At 52.9% G+C, this 24,000-nt stretch overlaps 3 protein-coding genes and 1 long non-coding RNA gene across 4 annotated transcripts; 1 reads left to right on the forward strand and 3 right to left on the reverse strand.

Moving 5' to 3' along the window:
- Positions 1-852: 852 nt before the first annotated feature.
- Positions 853-5,146, reverse strand: pithd1 (PITH (C-terminal proteasome-interacting domain of thioredoxin-like) domain containing 1). Its single transcript, XM_041233833.1, has 6 exons — positions 4,852-5,146; positions 3,842-3,885; positions 3,652-3,729; positions 2,769-2,873; positions 2,550-2,658; positions 853-1,019 (listed from the first exon to the last, which is right to left on the reverse strand). Exons 1-6 carry the CDS (start codon positions 5,044-5,046, stop codon positions 918-920), a joined length of 633 nt encoding a protein of 210 aa, XP_041089767.1. The 5' UTR covers positions 5,047-5,146; the 3' UTR covers positions 853-917.
- Positions 5,147-8,129: 2,983 nt separating this feature from the next.
- On the reverse strand, positions 8,130-15,431 carry eloa (elongin A). The gene is made up of 12 exons (XM_041234130.1): positions 15,313-15,431; positions 14,664-14,720; positions 14,298-14,410; positions 13,050-13,714; positions 11,657-11,907; positions 11,255-11,366; positions 10,317-10,472; positions 9,954-10,051; positions 9,269-9,449; positions 9,016-9,145; positions 8,641-8,822; positions 8,130-8,356 (listed from the first exon to the last, which is right to left on the reverse strand). Exons 1-12 carry the CDS (start codon positions 15,382-15,384, stop codon positions 8,295-8,297), a joined length of 2,079 nt encoding a protein of 692 aa, XP_041090064.1. The 5' UTR covers positions 15,385-15,431; the 3' UTR covers positions 8,130-8,294.
- Positions 15,432-16,374: 943 nt separating this feature from the next.
- klhl43 (kelch-like family member 43) lies at positions 16,375-21,299 on the forward strand. Its single transcript, XM_041233964.1, has 3 exons — positions 16,375-16,522; positions 17,976-19,396; positions 19,819-21,299. The coding sequence occupies exons 2-3, from the start codon at positions 18,204-18,206 to the stop codon at positions 20,567-20,569; spliced, it is 1,944 nt and encodes a 647-aa protein (XP_041089898.1). The 5' UTR covers positions 16,375-16,522; positions 17,976-18,203; the 3' UTR covers positions 20,570-21,299.
- Positions 21,300-22,496: 1,197 nt separating this feature from the next.
- Positions 22,497-22,934, reverse strand: LOC121303345. Its single transcript, XR_005947779.1, has 2 exons — positions 22,672-22,934; positions 22,497-22,601 (listed from the first exon to the last, which is right to left on the reverse strand). It is a non-coding gene; the product is annotated as an uncharacterized LOC121303345 (long non-coding RNA).
- Between the last annotated feature and the right edge of the window lie 1,066 nt (positions 22,935-24,000).

Consider the following 24,000-nt stretch of genomic DNA (forward strand, 5'->3'; position numbering starts at 1 on the left):
CAAAGGGACTGGAATTGATTATAAAGGGAAGTGGAATTGATTATAAAGGGAAGTGGAATTGATTACAGAGGGAAGTGGAATTGATTATAAAGGGAAGTGGAATTGATTATAAAGGAAATTGATTATAAAGGGAAGTGGAATTGATTACAAAGGGAAGTGGAATCGATTAGAAAGGGAAGTGGAATTGTTTACAAAGGGACTGGAATTGATTATAAAGGGAAGTGGAATCGATTACAAAGGGACTGGAATTGATTATAAAGGGAAGTGGAATTGTTTACAAAGGGACTGGAATTGATAATAAAGGGAAGTGGAATTGTTTACAAAGGGACTGGAATTGATTATAAAGGGAAGTGGAATTGTTTACAAAGGGACTGGAATTGATTATAAAGGGAAGTGGAATTGATTATAAAGGGAAGTGGAATTGATTATAAAGGGAAGTGGAATTGTTTACAAAGGGACTGGAATTGATAATAAAGGGAAGTGGAATTGTTTACAGAGGGACTGGAATTGATTATAAAGGGAAGTGGAATTGATTATAAAGGGAAGTGGAATTGATTACAAAGGGAAGTGGAATCGATTAGAAAGGGAAGTGGAATTGTTTACAAAGGGACTGGAATTGATTATAAAGAGACTGGAATTGATTATAAAGGGAAGTGGAATTGATTATAAAGGGAAGTGGAATTGCTTACAGAGGGACTGGAATTGATTATAAAGGGAAGTGGAATCGATTTTAAAGGGCAGTGGAATTGAAAGCCAGGAATGGACCCCCCCCTGCCCTCAGGTAAAGCCCACTGTGAAGCGGCTGTTTAAACACAACTGAAAACCTCTCGTACTGCAGAAGACAACGGCAGCTTTATTATCCCCCAGCAGGGTCCTTTATTATTACAAGTGCCACTGCTGCAGAGGTACGAGCAGGCTCAGGAGATGAAGTGAGACTGCGTGCTCAACACGTCCACTTTGTGGTCAGCGGGGTTGGCTGAAGCCTCATAGGTGCAGATGGTCACCTCGTGTCTGTGAGCCTGAGAGAGACAGAGACAGAGAGAGAGGAGAGAAGAGAGAGAGAGAGTCAGCATATGGATCTTAACTCACAGCATCCTCTGCTGGGAATCTATTTACTGATGTTATTTTGCTACCTGCAGACAAACACCGACACGCACACACACCACAACACACCACAAACACCGACACGCACACACACCACACGCACACACACAAACACACACGCACACACCACAACACACCACAACACACCACAAACACCGACACGCACACGCACACACACCACAACACACCACAAACACCGACACGCACACACACCACAACACACCACAACACCCGACACCCACACGCACACACACCACAACACACCACAAACACCGACACGCACACACACCACAACACACCACAAACACCGACACGCACACACACCACAACACACCACAAACACCGACACGCACACACACCACAACACACCACAAACACCGACACACACACACCACAACACACCACAAACACACACACACACACACACACACACACAACACACCACAAACACACACGCACACACACCACAACACACCACAAACACACACGCACACACACCACAACACACCACAAACACCACACGCACACACACCACAACACACCACAAACACCGACACGCACACACACCACAACACACCACAAACACCGACACGCACACACACCACAACACACCACAAACACCGACACGCACACACACCACAACACACCACAAACACCGACACGCACACACACCACAACACACCACAAACACCGACACGCACACACACCACAACACACCACAAACACACACGCACACACACACACACACACAACACACCACACACACCGACACACACACACAACACACCACAAACACCACACACGCACACACACCACAACACACCACAACACACCACACGCACACACACCACAACACACCACAACACACCACACGCACACACACCACACACACCACAAACACCGACACGCACACACACCACAACACACAAACACACACACACACACACACACACACACACAAACACACACGCACACACACCACAACACACCACACGCACACACACGCACACACACCACAACACACCACAAACACCGACACGCACACACACCACAACACACCACAAACACCGACACGCACACACACCACAACACACCACAAACACACACACAACACACACCACAACACACCACAAACACCGACACGCACACACACCACAACACACCACAAACACCCACACGCACACACACCACAACACACCACAAACACCGACACGCACACACACCACAACACACCACAAACACCGACACGCACACACACCACAACACACCACAAACACCGACACGCACACACACCACAACACACCACAAACACCGACACGCACACACACCACAACACACCACAAACACCGACACGCACACCAGACACACAGATACACCGGTGACAGGCAGTCACACACACACACCCCCCCCTACAGGCAGGCAGTCAGACACACGCTCGCACTGACCTGTGTGAACTCTCCGCGCAGTCCGATGTAGTACACACGCGTCGTCTCACTGCCGAAGTTCAGAGAGATGTGAATGGAGAGGTGAGTGACTCCGGAGAAACGAGCGATCCTGAGAGGGAGAGACAGACAGGGAGACACACAGAGACAGAGCTGTGATTCAGATTGCCAGTGTTATCGATTCTCTCTCAATGGTGTGGAAGCGCTGGCAGCACTGCGTACTTGGTGGGGTACTCCAGCTCTCCCGTGGGGTCGCGATTCAGCCGGAACGTCTGGTCTGGTTCCCGCGCCGTATCATCGAACGACATGTGGGCACAGTTCTTATACCTGGCAGAGCGGAGAGCACACATTACACTGACCTGCCATCACACCCCCGGCCGCCCAGACTCACAGCCTCATCTCAGCAGGGTGGCTGTCATCACACACCCCCCCCAGACTCACAGCCTCATCTCAGCAGGGTGGCTGTCATCACACACACCCCCCCAGACTCACAGCCTCATCTCAGCAGGGTGGCTGTCATCACACACACCCCCCCAGACTCACAGCCTCATCTCAGCAGGGTGGCTGTCATCACACACCCCCCCCAGACTCACAGCCTCATCTCAGCAGGGTGGCTGTCATCACACAAGGTGGCCCCCCCAGACTCACAGCCTCATCTCAGCAGGGTGGCTGTCATCACACACCCCCCCCAGACTCACAGCCTCATCTCAGCAGGGTGGCTGTCATCACACACCCCCCCAGACTCACAGCCTCATCTCAGCAGGGTGGCTGTCATCACACACCCCCCCAGACTCACAGCCTCATCTCAGCAGGGTGGCTGTCATCACACACCCCCCCCAGACTCACAGCCTCATCTCAGCAGGGTGGCTGTCATCACACACCACCCCAGACTCACAGCCTCATCTCAGCAGGGTGGCTGTCATCACACACCCCCCCCAGACTCACAGCCTCATCTCAGCAAGGTGGCTGTCATCACACACCCCCCCCAGACTCATAGCCTCATCTCAGCAGGGTGGCTGTCATCACACACCCCCCCCAGACTCACAGCCTCATCTCAGCAGGATGGCTGTCATCAGACACACACACACACCCCCCCCAGACTCACAGCCTCATCTCAGCAGGGTGGCTGTCATCATCGTCTCCAATCAAAATCACCCCCTTCAACTTCACACTGCCCGTGAACCTGCAACAACACGTGTGCAACGTCAGTGTGTCTGTCTGTGTGTGTTTCTGTCAGTGTGTCTGTCTGTGTGTGTTTTTGTCAGTCTGTCTATCTGTGTGTGCGTCGCTCTTACGGAATATTGAAGAGAAGCTCCTCATCACCGTCACTTTCCACGAACTGAGAGGGAGAGAGAGAGAGAGAGAGAGAGAGAGAGAGAGAGAGAGAGAGAGAGAGAGAGAGAGAGTGTTCTTCAATGAAAGCAGGCTCTGCAAACAGTTTCAGTGCATTTCAAAACCAATAGCCATGAGAAACTATACACGTGTTACTAATTAATACACATGCAATATATATATATATATATATATATATATATATATATATATATATATATATATAAAAATAAAGTACAGGTTTGAATTGCATGTTCCCAAACGAGATCGAGAAAAAAGTAGAACAAGTAAAGCACACCTCTGCTCTGTATCGGGCAGGAACGCTTGTTTTATTATTATCGTTTGAGTGAAACTGATAAGGGGCACAAACTGGCGACATCTTGACTCCTGAATGAACCTGACCGTGCACCGGGGCTCCTGAATGAACCTGACCGTGCACCGGGGCTCCTGAATGAACCTGACCGTGCACCGGGGCTCCTGAATGAACCTGACCGTGCACCGGGGCTCCTGAATGAACCTGACCGTGCACCGGGGCTCCTGAATGAACCTGACCGTGCACCGGGGCTCCTGAATGAACCTGACCGTGCACCGGGGCTCCTGAATGAACCTGACCGTGCACCGGGGCTCCTGAATGAACCTGACCGTGCACCGGGGCTCCTGAATGAACCTGACCGTGCACCGGGGCTCCTGAATGAACCTGACCGTGCACCGGGGCTCCTGAATGAACCTGACCGTGCACCGGGGCTCCTGAATGAACCTGACCGTGCACCGGGGCTCCTGAATGAACCTGACCGTGCACCGGGGCTCCTGAATGAACCTGACCGTGCACCGGGGCTCCTGAATGAACCTGACCGTGCATTGGGGCTCCAGTTTCCCAGACCTGCCCCGGCTCTGTGTTTCCGCCCTGCTCTGCAGACGGTGTATCGATCGATTCGTATTATCAGTATTATGATCGGCACGGTGATAACGCTACCTTCTCCCTGTCTCTCCGCTCTTCCCACGGTTTGAAGACCAGCTTTCCAGCCCCCTCCCGGCTCTCGTTCAAGCACTGCAGTTTCTCGATGTCGATTTTTTGGTACAGACCGAACTCCAGCCCCCTCTCCGCCGGGTCGTGTTGGCCCTCGCACCCGCAGCCGTGCCCATGCCCATGGCCTCCGTGACCCGCCATGCCGGTTTGACACCCCGACTCTAAAAAACTCCAACCCGGTCCTGAGGCAAGACAGCAAAGCGAGGCACACGTGATCCAGGACACGGCTTCCGCGCACCCACATGACGCATGCAGGTTCGGCTTCAGCCCCCCCGACACGTGGTTCGGGTGTTTCTGTAATAATTCCTTCGCTGGCAATACCGCGTCGTGACGTCTTCAAGCACATGTGTGTGCGGGTCGAGCGCACTCTTGTGGACAAATGCTGGAATCACTCAAAATCTGGATGAATATTTTAACCAAACACAGACCCACCAGCTTTACCTTCATATTGACATCAAAACGCTACTTCAAAAACGACTCGCCTTACTGATTAAATAATAGTAAGACCCCTTCTCCCACTCAGATACTGTAACATTACGATATTACTATAGCATACATACATCTAATCATGACAATTAAAAAATGCGTGTTTATATGAAACTTCAAACACAACTGTGAGTCAGATCTGTGTTTATACACACACACACACACAGATCAGACCGACTTCACCCTTCACACACACAGATCAGATCTACTTCACCCTTCACAGACACAGATCAGATCTACTTCACCCTTCACACACACACAGATCAGACCGACTTCACCCTTCACACACACAGATCAGATCTACTTCACCCTTCACACACACACACACAGATCAGACCGACTTCACCCTTCACACACACAGATCAGATCTACTTCACCCTTCACACACACACACACACAGATCAGACCGACTTCACCCTTCACACACACAGATCAGATCTACTTCACCCTTCACACACACAGATCAGATCTACTTCACCCTTCACACACACAGATAAGATCTACTTCACCCTTCACACACACAGATCAGATCTACTTCACCCTTCACACACACAGATCAGATCTACTTCACCCTTCACACACACAGATCAGATCGACTTCACCCTTCACACACACAGATCAGATCTACTTCACCCTTCACACACACACACTACTTCACCCTTCACACACACAGATCAGATCTACTTCACCCTTCACACACACAGATCAGATCTACTTCACCCTTCACACACACAGATCAGATCTACTTCACCCTTCACACACACACACACAGATCAGACCTACTTCACCCTTCACACACACAGATCAGATCTACTTCACCCTTCACACACACACACACAGATCAGATCTACTTCACCCTTCACACACACAGATCAGATCTACTTCACCCTTCACACACACAGATCAGATCTACTTCACCCTTCACACACACAGATCAGATCTACTTCACCCTTCACACACACACACACACACAGATCAGATCTACTTCACCCTTCACACACACAGATCAGATCTACTTCACCCTTCACACACACACACACAGATCAGATCTACTTCACCCTTCACACACACAGATCAGATCTACTTCACCCTTCACACACACAGATCAGATCTACTTCACCCTTCACACACACAGATCAGATCTACTTCACCCTTCACACACACAGATCAGATCTACTTCACCCTTCACACACACAGATCAGATCTACTTCACCCTTCACACACACAGAGATCAGATCTACTTCACCCTTCACACACACAGAGATCAGATCTACTTCACCCTTCACACACACAGATCAGATCTACTTCACCCTTCACACACACACACAGATCAGATCTACTTCACCCTTCACACACACACAGATCAGATCTACTTCACCCTTCACACACACAGATCAGATCTACTTCACCCTTCACACACACAGATCAGATCTACTTCACCCTTCACACACACAGAGATCAGATCTACTTCACCCTTCACACACACACACACAGATCAGATCTACTTCACCCTTCACACACACAGATCAGATCTACTTCACCCTTCACACACACAGAGATCAGATCTACTTCACCCTTCACACACACAGAGATCAGATCTACTTCACCCTTCACACACACAGATCAGATCTACTTCACCCTTCACACACACACACAGAGATCAGATCTACTTCACCCTTCACACACACAGAGATCAGATCTACTTCACCCTTCACACACACACACAGAGATCAGATCTACTTCACCCTTCACACACACACACAGAGATCAGATCTACTTCACCCTTCACACACACAGAGATCAGATCTACTTCACCCTTCACACACACACACACACACATCAGATCTACTTCACCCTTCACACACACACACCTTTAAAGACAAAATTCGTAACACAATAACTCAGTTATGTATTTTTTATTAATATTTTACTCAGAGAAACAATCTCAATATCCTTGCTACACAATCTTGTTTTCATAAAATATTCATCTGGAACAATTTCACACAGAAAGGAGGAAGAAACCAAAAAAGTTGTTATCATCAGAAGTAGAAAAGGAAGCAGCGGCACACCTGGTCGCCTCCGGGATCTGAAGCTGGAATTACTCGGAGCGCGCTTGGCTGTGCTCAATCACCCCCCCCCCCCACCCACCCCATCATTAGATTCAGGAAGAAGGCTTTCCTATTCTGAAACACACACACACACACACGTTTCCATTTTCCTATTTTAAATACATACATTAAAAAATAAAATAAAAACATTTTTGCTAAAACATTTGTCATGACTTTTTGCTGCGCTCAGGAACGCTTTTATTTCTAAACACTTAATAGATTCTCCTGCGGACTGGCGGCTCCCGATTCAAATGTTTATACAAAATTATCCCCCCCCCCACCTCTCGAGTGAAATCGCATGACATCGTTTGACAGACTCAGTGCTTCTCAGAGACAGAGAGCAGGGCTGGCAATCACACTTCACCCACTCCAGGGTTAACAGCAGCTCCAGTGCAGTGGCAACAAGCTCCACCGTGTCTCACTAAACTCCTAGTAAAACCCGGAATGGATCACACTGCTCTGCAACGGGAGAGAGACAGACAGAGACAGAGAGAGAGAGAGAGACAGACAGAGACAGAGAGAGAGAGAGAGACAGAGAGAGAGAGAGAGAGAGAGAGAGAGAGAGAGAGAGAGACAGAGAGAGAGAGAGAGAGAGAGACAGAGAGAGAGAGAGAGAGAGACAGAGAGAGAGAGAGAGAGAGAGAGAGAGAGAGAGAGACAGAGACAGAGACAGAGAGAGAGGGCCAGACATTTTGGCTTTTTTAAAATCCCCAGGGGGCGGGGCAAGGCGTGTCTCCGGGTCCATGGTGTGGTTTTGGGTGAGAATCATCCCCACATCCGACCACGCTCTCCACCTCACCGTCGAGAGAAACGGTTCTTGAACGCTTTGATCGTCTTCGCCATCATCGGAGCAATCTCTGAAACACAGAGAGGAGAGAATCAGAGAGGAGACGAGACACAGCTCATTATCTCAGAGAGAGAAAGAGAGGAGAGAATCAGAGAGGAGACGAGACACAGCTCACTATCTCAAACAGAGAGAGAGAGAGGAGAGAATCAGAGAGGAGACGAGACACAGCTCACTATCTCAAATAGAGAGAGGAGAGAATCAGAGAGGAGACGAGACACAGCTCATTATCTCAGACAGACAGACACAGAGAGACACACACACAAAGACAGAGAGAGAGAGAGCCCCAGTACTCACTCTTTACGAGGGGCTTGTTGCTAGCGGGCCCCCCGCTGGTGCTGGGCCCCTCGTAGGCAGCGCTGCCCCCCCCTCCTGCACTGGTGCCGGGCCCCTCGTAGGCAGCGCTGCCTCCCCCTCCCCCGCTGGGACTGGTGCTGCTGGTGCGAATGGACATGAAGCTGGGGAACACTGGCCTGATCCTGCAGAGGAAACCAGAGACACAGCCTGTCAAACAACTGCAGCTCCGTGGAGACCGGGGGAGCAGCGAACCCTCGCTGCAGCTCCGTGGAGACCGGGGGGAGCAGCGAACCCTCGCTGCAGCTCCGTGGAGACCGGGGGAGCAGCGAACCCTCACATCATCATCAACCCCCCCACCACAGCCCAGCCCCTCACTTGATTGGCGCTGCCTGGCTGGTGCTGGCGCTCGTGCTCCCACTGGCTGTGCCGAATCTCTCCTGCCGTCTCCGGACGTCCCGCGGCGGCTTCGCTATCGAGTTCACAAACGCCATCTTCACCTGACGACCTGCAGGGACAGAACATGAGAAACACACGCTAGACACACGCAAATTCAATCACGGCAACACTGCCCTCAGGAGGGGAGAGTGGGAGAGGGGTGAAGGGTGAAGGGTGAAGGGTGAAGGGGTACCTTTGGGCCGGCTGGCGTGCGCAGAGCTGATGTTCTGGGTCAGCAGTCTCAGTCTCTCCTCTCTCTCGTCGTGCAGCCGCAGGTACATCTCCCTCCAGGACTCAAACTCCTGTGGACTCTCCCTGCGGAAATCCCGCTGACAGTGTCTCGTCCACAGCTCATTAGAGTCCTCCATGAAGCACTGAGAGAGAGGAGGAGGAGAGAGAGGGGGAGAGAGAAAATCACACAAACTGACATGCATACAGAATGGAGGGCAGGCTGCAAGCAGGCTGAGCCTCGCTGCACTCCCCTGGTCGCTCTGCTCGATGGCAGGCTGAGCCTCGCTGCACTCCCCTGGTCGCTCTGCTCGATGGCAGGCTGAGCCTCGCTGCGCTCCCCTGGTCGCTCTGCTCGATGGCAGGCTGAGCCTCGCTGCGCTCCCCTGGTCGCTCTGCTCGATGGCAGGCTGAGCCTCGCTGCGCTCCCCTGGTCGCTCTGCTCGATGGCAGGCTGAGCCTCGCTGCGCTCCCCTGGTCGCTCTGCTCGATGGCAGGCTGAGCCTCGCTGCGCTCCCCTGGTCGCTCTGCTCGATGGCAGGCTGAGCCTCGCTGCGCTCCCCTGGTCGCTCTGCTCGATGGCAGGCTGAGACTCGCTGCGCTCCCCTGGTCGCTCTGCTCGATGGCAGGCTGAGACTCGCTGCACTCACCTGGTTGCACTGCTCGATTCTGTACAGCTGTTCCGGGGTGCATCTCTCCAGAACGGGCTCCAGGATCTCGTAGGGAACCCCCCCCACCTCGTCGATCGCTGGGGAGACACACACAAGGGTGAGGAGGACTCTTACTGCAGCACTCTGAGATACACTATTCATACAGGGTCAATATTGGTGTGGTCTGGGTGTGGTCTCATGTGGTGAGGCGTGGGTGTGCAGTACAACATTGTTATGTTGTGCTGTGTGCAGTACAGTGTGGCTGTGCTGTGCTGTGTGCAGTACAGTGTGGCTGTGCTGTGCTGTGTGCAGTTCAGTGTGGCTGTGCTGTGCTGTGCTATGCAGCGCGGTTCAGTCCCTCACAGTCGATGTTGTTCTGCAGCACGCGAATGCACTGCTCATACAGGCTCATCATCTTGGGCAGGTAGGAGGTCTTGGATCCCGAGTACACCGCCATTTTGGAATTCAAGCGCCGGCCCGTGAAGCCCTGATCATCATCCTCCGGAGACGCGAGCGGCACTGAGGAGAGGAGAGAGGAGACAGCGTCAACACTGGAACCAATCAAACACCACGAGACCCGGCACCGAGGAGACAGCGTCAACACGGGAACCAATCAAACACCACGAGACCCGGCACCGAGGAGACAGCGTCAACACGGGAACCAATCAAACACCACGAGACCCGGCACCGAGGAGACAGCGTCAACACTGGAACCAATCAAACACCACGAGACCCGGCACCGAGGAGACAGCGTCAACACGGGAACCAATCAAACACCACGAGACCCGGCACCGAGGAGACAGCGTCAACACGGGAACCAATCAAACACCACGAGACCCGGCACCGAGGAGACAGCGTCAACACGGGAACCAATCAAACACCACGAGACCCGGCACCGAGGAGACAGCGTCAACACGGGAACCAATCAAACACCACGAGACCCGGCACCGAGGAGACAGCGTCAACACGGGAACCAATCAAACACCACGAGACCCGGCACCGAGGAGACAGCGTCAACACGGGAACCAATCAAACACCACGAGACCCGGCACCGAGGAGACAGCGTCAACACGGGAACCAATCAAACACCACGAGACCCGGCACCGAGGAGACAGCGTCAACACGGGAACCAATCAAACACCACGAGACCCGGCACCGAGGAGACAGCGTCAACACGGGAACCAATCAAACACCACGAGACCCGGCACCGAGGAGACGGCGTCAACACTGGGAGCGTCTGAACGTTTAGCACTTGAAAAACACGTAGCCCTTTAAATGATTACTGAGGCCGGGGGGCTCACCTTTGCGTCTCTGAGGTGACAGGGGCGTGGGGTCCAGCGAGGGGAGGGGCCGGTAGTTGGGCTGGATGGCTGGCAGGGGAATATCCGGCAGCACTGGGATGATGTCACTGATCTGAATCAGAGAGAGAGAGAGAGAGAGAGAGAGAGAGAGAGAGAGAGAGAGAGAAACATGAATCCAGCGCTGCGTGTTAAGCATATGAACTCCACTGGGGACGCTGCATCCTCCACAAACTGTCAATCTGTATTCATTACAACACTGCAGGAGCCGCGCTCAACTGTGCTTGTCTCTATCACATTCTCTCTCTGGGTGTCTCTCCCTCACTCTGTGTGTGTGTGTGTGTGTGTGCGTGTGTGTGTGTGTGTGTCAGTGCATCTCTCCCTCACTCTCTCTCTCTCTCTCACCTTCCTGCTCTTCTCTCGCTGGTTCTGTGGCGGCTCCTGGCTGGCTCTCTTGATCGGCTGCGTCCTGTTTGTTTTGGGGGGGTTGTGGGGGGCCGGCGGGGGGCGGCTGGGATTCTTCTTCTTCCTCTTCACCTGCGGGATGTCGTAGCTGAGGTAGGACTCGAAGGACATGGCGGTCTGGTCCCCTTCCACCTCCCTCTCCTTCTCCACCCCCAGCCCCTCCTCCTCCTCAGGCACTCCTCGAGATTTACCTGGAGAACAATCACAAAGCGCTGGAATATTACACAGAAACAAGAGGGCTGGATCTCATCACTATCAGGGTCTGTTATATATTATAAAGGCGTGCCAGAGTCTCATCACTATCAGGGTCTGTGTATATTATAAAGGCATGCCAGAGGGCTGGATCTCATCACTATCAGGGTCTAGTGCTATATATTATAAGTGCTGGATCTCATCACTATCAGGGTCTGTTATCTCATCACTATCAGGTGCTGTATATTATAAAGGCGTTATCAGGGTTGTGGATGTGTCACTATCAGGGTCTGTTATATATATAAACTGCGTGCCAGAGGGCTGGATAGTCACCTATCAGGCGTGCGTCTGGATCCCACTATCTTTATAAAGGCCCGCCAGAGGGCGACCTATAGTAGTGACTATCAGGGACAAATATATATTATTGCCAGAGGGCGGAGATCATCACTATCAGGGTCTGTTATATATTATACAGGCGTGCCAGGGACGGATCTCTCATCACTATCAGGGTCTGTTATATATTATAAAGGCGTGCCAGAGGGGGACTGATCTCATCACTATCACCTGAGTAGTGTTAGGATCCCATATATAATATTTTCCGTGCCGCAGAGGGCTGGATCTCATCACTATCAGGGTCTAGTTCTATATTTATAAAGGCATTTCAGAGTGCTGGATCTCATCTGTTATATATTATAAAGGCGCCAGAGGGCTGGATCTCATCACTATCAGGGTCTGTTATATATTATAAAGGCGTGCCAGAGGGCTGGATCTCATCACTATCAGGGTCTGTTATATATTATAAAGGCGTGCCAGAGGGCTGGATCTCATCACTATCAGGGTCTAGTGTATATTATTATAAAGGGTCTGTTATATATTATAAAGGCGTGCCAGAGGGCTGGATCTCATCACTATCAGGGTCTGTTATATATTATAAAGGCGTGCCAGAGGGCTGGATCTCACTATCAGGGTCTCAGGGTCTGTTCTGTGCTATATATTATAAAGGCGTGCCAGAGGGCTGGATCTCATCACTATCAGGGTCTGTTATATATTATAAAGGCGTGCCAGAGGGCTGGATCTCATCACTATCAGGGTCTGTTATATATTATAAAGGCGTGCCAGAGGGCCGCACTGCTCCACTCACCCGTGCTGCTCCTCCTCTTCCCTCTCTCTCTGTCCCGCTCCCCTGCTGATACGGGCCGGGCTGCTCCAGATGTGCTGGTCCTGTCGGACTCCGTGTCTCTGTGTCGGTGTTGCCTGCGGGGCTCCGAGGGGGCTGGGGGAATCCCTGCTTCCCTGCCTCGCTTCTTTGAGTCCAGGTTGTGTCCCCTGCCCCCTGCCTCCTCCCAGCTGCTTTCTGCTGCCCCCTGTCTGCCAGAACTGCCCTTCTGCCTCTCCGGCGCCGCTGTCCCATCGCTGTGTCTTTCCCTGTCCCGGTCTCTGCTCTTGTGGTGCGCCTTTGCTTTCTCCCTCTCTCTGTGGGGGTCCTTGTGCGCAGGTTTAGGCTGCTCTGGAGAGTGCCTGTCCTCCTCCACCTCGTACCCCTGCCTGTAGGGGGGGCTGCTGGAGCAGTGCTGGGGGCTGTCTGCCTCTGTCACCCCCCTGTCCTCCTCCTCCTCCTCCTCCTCCTCCAGGGCTGGGCTCTCGTACCCCTCTGACTGGTATCCGCCTCGCTGAGCGTAGGGGGCGCTGTAGGGGTGCTGGGGAGGAGACGGGTAGCCTTGCTCTTCCTCAGGGGAGGGGTCTCGAGCGCGCTTCTTGTTGGACCCCCCCACTTTGCTCTGGGAGCGACGGTGGGCAGGACTGGGTCTGTCAGGAAAGGGAGGAGAGAGAGAGAGAGAGAGAGAGAGAGAGAGAGAGAGAGAGAGACACAGAAACAGACAGACAGAGACAGAGAAAGAGAGAGACACAGAGAGAAGTGAGTGGAGTTTTTTATCCCAGTTTGTTTAAACGTTGTCTATGAAGTCTGCAGGGAGAACACTGCTGTGCAGCGCGGATGCTGAGCGAGTGTTTCACAGCAGGGCTGCTCCTTACAGTCCCCTGCTCTCCGCAGTCCCTGCACACGTTTTTATTAATGCATATTTCAGTGAACACTATAACAAAATACAACCATCGCCACACCCCCCCCCCCCCCATCCGGGGGGGGATCCCTAGGGGGGGGGAGGGTGAGGGACCACTCTAGGCCTCCCACTCCACACTCCCCACTCCCACTCCCAGACCCAGTGCCACTCCCACGCCTCCCTCTCCCAGACCCAGTGCCACTCCCACTCCCACTCCCCCACCTCCCACACCCAGACCCAGTGCCACTCCCACTCCCAGACCCAGTACCACTCCCCCGCCTCCCAGACCCAGTACCACTCCCACTCCCCCGCCTCCCACTCCCAGTCCCCACTTCTCTGCTTCCTGAGGGACCAGTTTCTTCCACTTTGCCACCAGGCTCCTGGCGTGGTCCCCGACCTGCTCATGCTTCCGCAGTGCGTTCACTGCCTTCCCCACACCTGAGTCCTGAGGGGCGGAGCACACGAGAGTCAACACTATAGAACCCCTCCCACTTCCACTATAGAACCCCTCCCAGTTCCACTATAGAACCCTTCCAGGTTCCTGGTTTTACTAGGATCTTAATAAGAAGCACCTGCTCTTGTTACCAGCACACTGTGGCAAATCAGTGGCTTAGTAAAAGCTGCAATGTGTGAAAGTGTAAGAGGAGTCTGCTCTCCACCCCTGCATGGAACACAGGGCTCTGACTGACTGCACTCACCACCAGGATATCAACAGTGATGGGCAGATCACTGAGCCTCTTCAGAGTCTTCAGCAGCTGAGAGAGGGGGAGGGGGAGAGAGAGAGTTCAAACACACACCCAATTCCATTGCTTTGCATTTAAATCACATCAGTATCATCACAGTATCCAGGTGAATGCCTGCCAATCTAAAACGCACACACATATGCTCACATGGCAGAATAACGCGTAGCACTAGTTACACACCGGCCCGCACTGTTACCCGTCACACACACACACACAAAATACACTGCTCTTTTTAACGCGCAAATGAAGCAGCAAGACTGAGACAAAATAAATGCGTAACACCTCACTATGGAGATTATGAGCAAACTCAGAAACACATCGACGTGGGCCAGTACAGACATGTGTAAATGTTATTATCATGACGCGAGGACCCCGGCAGCGTGCTGGCTGACGTGGACTGCTCCCGTGTGAAGCCACAATCGCACTCGACTTTCTGTGCTGAATCTAATGAAACACTGTTTACTAGACTCGCTGCGTTGTTTATTACCCCCGCCCCAGGAAAGCTGCTGTAGTGTTTTTGTAAACCCTTGTCCCTCTCGCTGCGCTGCTTCGCCTGCATGCCTCGGTGTATGTTGTCGATGTGATTGTATTAACGCGGATTTACCCTTTTTGGTTCCTGGTTTTCAGACAGTCTGGACTGCAGTTTCTCCACAGCCTCCAGCAGCGTGACCGCCATCTCTACTGCTGGTAAAACCCCTCACCGGAAGCCGCTCTCCTGCCCTCACCGGGGACGGATTCAGCTGACACGGAGCAGCGCTCGCCGGAAGAGGTTGGAATAGCGTCATTGGGAAGAGGAAGGGATTGCTCGTATAACTGCAAGTGACGAGGTCGTCCTTTTTGTACTGAACTGCGCTTTAAATGCAGTGGAGGCGTGTGCCTGTTTCACAATAATTATAATTATTATTACCCCCCCCCCGTCCCCAAAATGTTGCAGGACAAAGTTTGCTACACACTCACACAATGTTGCATGATCACAAAGTTTGTTACACACACAATGTTGCATGATCGCAATGTTTGCTACACACACACAATGTTGCATGATCGCAATGTTTGCTACACACACACACACATCAGTGCTGAATCTACAAACTCTAAAGAAATCGAGTGACTGCGTTTCATCCTCCAGCCTCTTCAGTGCTGACAGAATGAGTTGCTGGCTCAGGAGACACTGCTGGAGTGTGCCTGACCCTGACTGAGCGCTAATAATGGAATATCACCCCCCCCCCCCCACACACACACACACACACACACACACACACACACACACACACACACACACACACACACACACACCGAGCACCTGTCACTACCACTGAGAGAGATCCTTTACCCAGGGTAGGCTAACGGAAGGGGCCGAGTGTGGTAAGGGTGTGCCAAAGAACTCAACTAAAAATGACAACAACAGTAAATACAGACTTTTCTCTGACTTGTTAAGAAAATGCCCAGTTCCTCATTCTCCCAGTCCCTATTCTCCCTGTCCCTCGTTCACCTGGTCCCTCATCTGCCCAGACCCTCATTCTGTCTGTGTGTCTGTGTGTGCCAGTCTGTGTGCCCGTGTGTCAGTGTGTGTCAGTGTGTGTGTGTGTGTGTGTGTCAGTGTCAGGCAGTGATTTTCCAGTCCAGCAACAGCTCACATGTGACAGGAAGGGGGGGGGGGGGGGAGCTCTCTCCAATTTCAGGACCCCTCAGTGTCTCTCAAAGTAGCCTCTGAAGCTCCTCACTCTCCCTTGGACCAGCCAGCCAGCCAGACACACTGCGCCCGGGGACAGACAGACAGACGCACTGAGACAGAGAGACAGGCATTAGAAACTCAGGTAAGAGCTTTTCAAAGCGTTTCTCTGGATTGTAATAGATCACAGAATTGCTCTTCACTGTGTGCTGGTCCTGGAAAGGTCATCTTTCACTGAGAGGAAACTCTCAGAGGAACAGAAAGACCTGAGAGCATTTGATAGCAAAACCTGAAGAGAGCCGTCAACACAGCTTTCTTACTGACTCCTTTATACTGATCCACTGAGATCTCAACAGTCATCAGACATGCAGCCCTTATTATCACTGAGCGCAGTGACAGTGCTTGCCTTTCCCATGGCTCTACCAGGGCATCTATCACAGCCGACCCTGGCTTGCCATGATTTCAATATGCATTACCACACCGCTGTGATCGTTACAATGTTTCCCTATGCGTTACCACACCGCTGTGATCTTTACAATGTTTCCCTATGCGTTACCACACCACTGTGATCTTTACAATGTTTCCCTATGCGTTACCACACCGCTGTGATCTTTACAATGTTTCCCTATGCGTTACCACACCGCTGTGATCTTTACAATGTTTCCCTATGCGTTACCACACCGCTGTGATCTTTACAATGTTTCCCTATGCGTTACCACACCACTGTGATCTTTACAATGTTTCCCTATGCGTTACCACACCGCTGTGATCTTTACAATGTATCCCTATGTGTTACCACACCACTGTGATCTTTACAATGTTTCCCTATGCGTTACCATACCGCTGTGGTCTTTACAATGTTTCCCTATGCGTTACCATACCGCTGTGATCTTTACGTCCCTATGGATTACAAACAGACACAGCAGGATTCCAGGCAGTTGAAGGCAGGTCTGGCATTTATTTTTCATAGTGTAAAACTGAAAGGGTGTTTTTAATATTTTCTTTGTATCTCTTGATAATAAACACTGTGATTTCCATTCTGGAAGTAAAAGGCTTCTAAAGCCAGACCCCTTGTTTTGGTCTTTGCTGCCGTGAGGGGAATTTTCCAAATTCCAGAGTCTAGAATAAAAACAGCAGCACTCTCTAAATATAACTCCTCCCCTCCCCTCCCCTCCAGCCAGTAAAGTTCCTGTCCTCTCTGTGTGGATATTAATAGCCCCGCCTGTAACAGGACCCCTTCACGCTAATAAACAAGCTCAGGAATGCTCCCCTCATCACTATTTTGGGACGGGTGTTGATTCCTTACCAGGGCAGATGAAGAGCAGGAGCACGTGGCACAGGGCGCAGTTAACCCTTCAGTGCCCGAAACAGATGCCAGGCGAAGCTGCAGGATTACTTCTTGTGTATCAAAAAAGAACCCTCAGCGTCTTCAGCTTCCTGTTGAATATCCAGGATGCTTCTGTGGAAACGTTTTGCCGGCTAGACCTCCACATTTCTTCTGTGATGATTGCTGAGTGTTCGAGTTACACTTTCATAAATGTATTGAGGCAGGTGTGTGATTTCTAATTAAAATGACTTCTCTCCTTCTCTTCCCACAGAGCAGTGCTCCCCCTTGCTCAGGACTACCCTCCCTCCCTCCTTTCTCAATCTCTCCATCACCTGCCTGCACCTGTACAACCACCAAACCAGCGAACCAACCATCCAACCAGCCACACAGCTACCCAGCTACCCAGCCAGCCAGCCACCCAACCAGCGAACCACCTAGCCTCTGAGCCAACCACCCAACCAGCCAACCAGCCAGCTACCGAGCCAGCCACCCAGCTGCCATGGCCCCCAAGAAGAAGAGCGCTCGTCAGCGGCAGCCCGTGTCGCTGGAGAAGCCTCTGCCTGTCTCCGGAAGGGTGCTGATTGAGGAGACCCCGCTGGAGGTGGACCACCTGAACCTGCTGAACGGGCTGCGGGACTCAGGGTCCCCCTGCAGCTCCACGGAGATGGTGCACCCCGAGCACGGTGCCGCCCTGCTGGAGGAGTTCAGCCGCATGCGGCAGGAGCGTCTCCTCACCGACCTGGTGCTGGCCACCAAGACCAAGTCCTTCGACGTCCACAAGCTGGTCATGGCCTCCTGCAGCCTGCACTTCCGGGAGCTGCTGAAGAAGGACCCCGGGGTGCAGAGGGTGGAGCTGGACTCCCTGTCCCCGCTCGGGCTGGCCAGTGTAATCACCTACGCCTACATGGGTAGAGTCAACCTGTCCCTGTACACCATCGGCTGCACCGTGGCCACTGCCACCGCCCTTCAGATCCCACAGCTGGTGCAGATGTGCAGCGACTTCCTGCTGCAGGAGATGAGCGTGGAGAACTGCATGTACATCTCCAACATCGCCGCGGCGTACGGGCTGAACGGAGCCGCAGAGGCGGCGCGCGGCTTCATCCGGGCCTCCTTCACGGAGTTCTCCCGGTCCGACCACTTCCTGCGACTCACCCTGGAGCAGATCCGTGAGCTGCTGAGCGACGACGCCCTGGTGCTCCCCTCCGAGCTCGACGCCTTCCACAGCGCCCTCCGCTGGCTGGAGTTCGACCAGCCCCGGAGTCGCCACGCCGCCGAGCTTCTGGGACACGTGCGCTTCGGCACCATCCCCGCCCAGGAGCTGGTGAGCCACGTGCAGCCCGTGCCCCGCATGATGCAGGACCCCGAGTGCCACCGGCTGCTGGTGGAAGCCATGAACTACCACCTCCTGCCCTTCCAGCAGAACGGGCTGCAGTCACAGCGCACCCGGAGCAGGGCTGGCCACTCCGCCCTGGTGACCGTGGGGGGCCGGCCCTCGCTCACGGAGAAGGCCCTGAGCAGGGAGGTGCTCTGCAGGGACCCCGACTCCCTTGCGTGGCACAAGCTCTCCGAGATGCCGGCCAAGAGCTTCAACCAGTGCGTGGCTGTGATGGACGGCTTCCTGTACGTGGCGGGTGGGGAGGATCAGAATGATGCACGCAACCAGGCCAAGCACGCTGTCAGCAACCTCTGCAGGTAATGCGTGTGTGCTGCATGTGTGCACGGGACTGTCTGCAGTGTCTGTGTTACACTGTGCTCTGTCTGTCTGCTGGGACTGTGTGTGCGCACGGGACTGTCTGCAGTGTCTGTGTTACACTGTGCTCTGTCTGTCTGCTGGGACTGTGTGTGCGCACAGGACTGTCTGCAGTGTCTGTGTTACACTGTGCTCTGTCTGTCTGCTGGGACTGTGTGTGCGCACGGGACTGTCTGCAGTGTCTGTGTTACACTGTGCTCTGTCTGTCTGCTGGGACTGTGTGTGCGCACAGGACTGTCTGCAGTGTCTGTGTTACACTGTGCTCTGTCTGTCTGCTGGGACACAGGACTGTCTGCAGTGTCTGTCTGCCGGGACTGTGTCTTTGACAGCGTTCCCTGTGTTTGCTCCTCCCTCTCCTCTGCAGGTATGACCCGCGCTTCAACTCCTGGCTGCACCTGGCCAGCATGCGCCAGCGCCGCACCCACTTCAGCCTGAGCGCCCTCGACGGGCAGCTGTTTGCAATCGGGGGGCGCAGCGCCGAGGGGATCCTGTCCACGATTGAGTGCTACATGCCGTCCAGCAATGCCTGGCAGCCACGGGCGGTCATGGAGATGCCACGGTGCTGCCATGCCTCGGCCACGGTCAACGGGACCATCCTGGTGACTGGCGGCTACATCAACAGCGCCTATTCGCGCACAGTGAGCCGCTACGACCCAACCACGGACAGCTGGGCGCAGGCGGCGGATCTCAGCACCCCCCGTGGATGGCACTGCGCCGCCTCCCTCGGGGACAGAGCCTACGTGGTGGGGGGCAGCCAGCTGGGGCCGCGGGGCGAGCGAGTGGACGTGCTGCCCGTGGAGAGCTTCAACCCAGCCACCGGCCAGTGGAGCTACGTGGCGCCCCTGCCCATGGGGGTCAGCACAGCCGGCCTCACCTCCGTGGACGGCAGGCTGTACCTACTTGGGGGCTGGAACGAGAGCGACAAGCGCTACAAGAAGAGTGTGCAGACCTTCGACCCCGCGCTCAACGAGTGGGGGCAGGACCACGAGCTGCCCGAGGCCACCGTCGGCGTGTCCTGCTGCACCCTGACCCTGCCACGCTCAGCCATTCAGCGCCACGGAAACACGGAGTCCAGAGCCAGCAGCATGGCGTCCTCCGAGCCAGCCCACGTGTAGATGGGGGGGGGGGGGGGGGGGGGGATTGTAACACGGGAGTAAGGAGTCTCATGGCTAGTTTCACAGACCCCCCCCCATTAGCGCTGGTCTCGTACTTAAGAACATGGAAACGCTCAAGCACAATTCTCAGGCAGAACTAGAAGAAACCGAGTCAAGCAGACAAAAGCGTTTCTTGACTTTAGTCTCACCTGGTAGAATTCTGATTGAGCGTTTAACCCTGTTCTTTTTCCATAACTTTTAAAACACTCAGGAGCAATAATAATAATAATAATAATAATAATAATAATAATAATAAATAATAATAATAATATCGCAACAATAAAAACTCGACTTGGGTCTGTGAAACCAGCCTGTTGCTGGATGTGGTCAATGATCAGTGAAGCTGGCCCACAGCAGTCTGCTGGAGACACTGTTTGTTTTTCTGTTTTGTTTTTTGGTAACAGGATGAAATGAGGATAAAACAAACAAAACAAAAAAAAACACTGGTGATTTAGTTCAAAGTTTAAAAAAAAAATTAAGTCAGATGTAGGATTTTCGTGTGGCTGAAAAGTGTAGTTTTCACTTGAAGTGAATCCTTTTTTTATTAGTTTTTATTATTAAAGGAGAAACAGATAAGTTATTATAAAGAAGAAAATAAAAAAAAAGTTTTAAAGATTACAACTAAAGAAGGACTATTAGAAATGCAAGCGAAGGAGAGCGATGGATTACTGGAGCGAAGAGATTTGAGAAGTTATTATAAAGAATAAAGTTTAATATTTTATAGAACTACAGATCTACCACAGCTAAAGAAGGACTATTAGAAATGCAAGCGAAGGAGAGCGATGGATTACTGGAGCAAAGAGATTTAACAAAGAGTAAAGTTTTAAATCAAGTTGGAGACGCTCGAGACTCGTGAAACGAGGGGAACAAACCCGTCACAAAACAACCCGAAGCGCGGAGCAGTCAGACAGCGGGGCTGCGCGGATTCTGAGACGAGGGGAACAAACCCGTCACAAAACAGCCCGAAGCGCGGAGCAGTCAGACAGCGGGGCTGCGCGGATTCTGAGACGAGGGGAACAAACCCGTCACAAAACAGCCCGAAGCGCGGAGCAGTCAGACAGCGGGGCTGCGCGGCGAGGGAGCAGTCAGACAGCGGGGCTGCGCGGATTCTTCCTGATCTTCATTACCGCGTCGCTCGCTGCTGCTTCTCTCACTGCAGTGTTTACGAGGCCGGTGCGGAGCAGCAGCACCAAAGAAGGCAAAGCTCAGGAGAGCGAGTGAGATCTGGAGACAGGTGTGCAGGGGGGGAGGGGGGGAGAGTAAGAGTCACGCCAACCAGGACAGCTGCTGCCTGCCCTGAGTGAGACACTGAGAGCAGGGGGGTGGGGGCTTACTGGAGCAAAGAGGAAAAACAAGTGTTTCTGAAAAGTGTTATCGAGCCCAGCCGTTACTGTTTATATTTCATTTAGATAAAAAGGATAGCAGCTTTCATTTATTCTAAAGTATTTAGTTCAGTTTAATACATTACAAGACATTCTCCCATAGAAATGCACAGGGCTGCACACACAGGACAGTGAATCTGATGCACGAGGGCTGCACACACAGGACAGTGAATCTGATGCACGAGGGCTGCACACACAGGACAGTGAATCTGATGCACGAGGGCTGCACACACAGGACAGCCGCACCCTTCACTCAGGACAGTGTGGAGTTGTGGAAGTTATTCTGCAAGGAGGGTTTGGTTTTAGTTTGATTTTCCAAAGGGACAAAGTGAGAACTCGCCCAAAGCTGGTATTAACCCTTTAATGCATGAAGTACTGAAAATAGAAAAAAATAAAAAAAAAGCAGATATTGGATTAGCATTTTCTTTTAAATGAGTTTCCACTGTTTTATATGGGTAAAAAATGTCACCCTCCTCCTGTGAGCTCAGCATGCAAAACAAGGTAACGCAGCCTCATAGGAGCTCACAATGCATTACACTGTCTCCCAGCCTCACAGATCAGCATGCATTACACTGTCTCCCAGCCTCATAGATCAGCATGCATTACACTGTCTCGCAGCCTCACAGATCAGCATGCATTACACTGTCTCCCAGCCTCATAGATCAGCATGCATTTTACTACCTCCCAGCCTCATAGATCAGCATGCATTACACTGTCTCCCAGCCTCATAGATCAGCATGCATTACACTGCCTCCCAGCCTCATAGATCAGCATGCATTACACTGCCTCCCAGCCTCATAGATCAGCATGCATTACACTGTCTCCCAGCCTCATAGATCAGCATGCATTACACTGTCTCCCAGCCTCATAGATCAGCATGCATTACACTGCCTCCCAGCCTCATAGATCAGCATGCATTACACTGTCTCCCAGATCCATGCATTACCCTGCATAGATCAGCATGCATTACACTGTCTCCCAGCCTCATAGATCAGCATGCATTACACTATCTCCCAGCCTCATAGGAGCTCAGCATGCATCTTCCACAAGTCCCCATATAAAGACTGCAATTCCCCGCACTGTGTTTGTAAAGACTGATAAATGACGTGGCGCACAGCCCTGAGCCTCCTTCCAAAGGGAATCTGAAAGAGCAGGAAGGCAGTGTGAAGACGGGCCGCTCACACCAGCACTGGCACCGACCAGAACCAGAGACCGGATCGGATTGGGAGAGTCTGGCGAGTGCGACGGCAAGAGGAGAAAAAGCTTGGGAAAGCGAGACCCCAAAAATAAAGAAATATGATTTGTACTCCATTATAGCCTCAGAGCCTTTTATTTATTGAAGATTTTAAACATTAGGAGTCCATACTGCAAAATAATGAAGCGTTTGCAAGAGATACAGCCCCCGGCGCGCGCTGCACACAGCCTCGTTACACACAGCCCCCGGCGCGCGCTGCACACAGCCTCGTTACACACAGCCCCCGGCGCGCGCTGCACACAGCCTCGTTACACACAGCCCCCGGCGCGCGCTGCACACAGCCTCGTTACACACAGCCCCCGGCGCGCGCTGCACACAGCCTCGTTACACACAGCCCCCGGCGCGCGCTGCACACAGCCTCGTTACACACAGCCCCCAGCGCACAGCTGCACACAGCCGCGCGCTGCACACAGCCCCCACAGCCCCCAGCGCGCGCTGCACACAGCCTCGTTACACACAGCCCCCGGCGCGCGCTGCACACAGCCTCGTTACACACAGCCCCCAGCGCGCGCTGCACACAGCCTCGTTACACACAGCCCCCGGCGCGCGCTGCACACAGCCTCGTTACACACAGCCCCCGGCGCGCGCTGCACACAGCCTCGTTACACACAGCCCCCGGCGCGCGCTGCACACAGCCTCGTTACACACAGCCCCCGGCGCGCGCTGCACACAGCCTCGTTACACACAGCCCCCGGCGCGCGCTGCACACAGCCTCGTTACACACAGCCCCCGGCGCGCGCTGCACACAGCCTCGT

The sequence above is a fragment of the Polyodon spathula genome, chromosome 32 (assembly GCF_017654505.1).
Source record: "Polyodon spathula isolate WHYD16114869_AA chromosome 32, ASM1765450v1, whole genome shotgun sequence".
NCBI lineage: Eukaryota > Metazoa > Chordata > Actinopteri > Acipenseriformes > Polyodontidae > Polyodon > Polyodon spathula.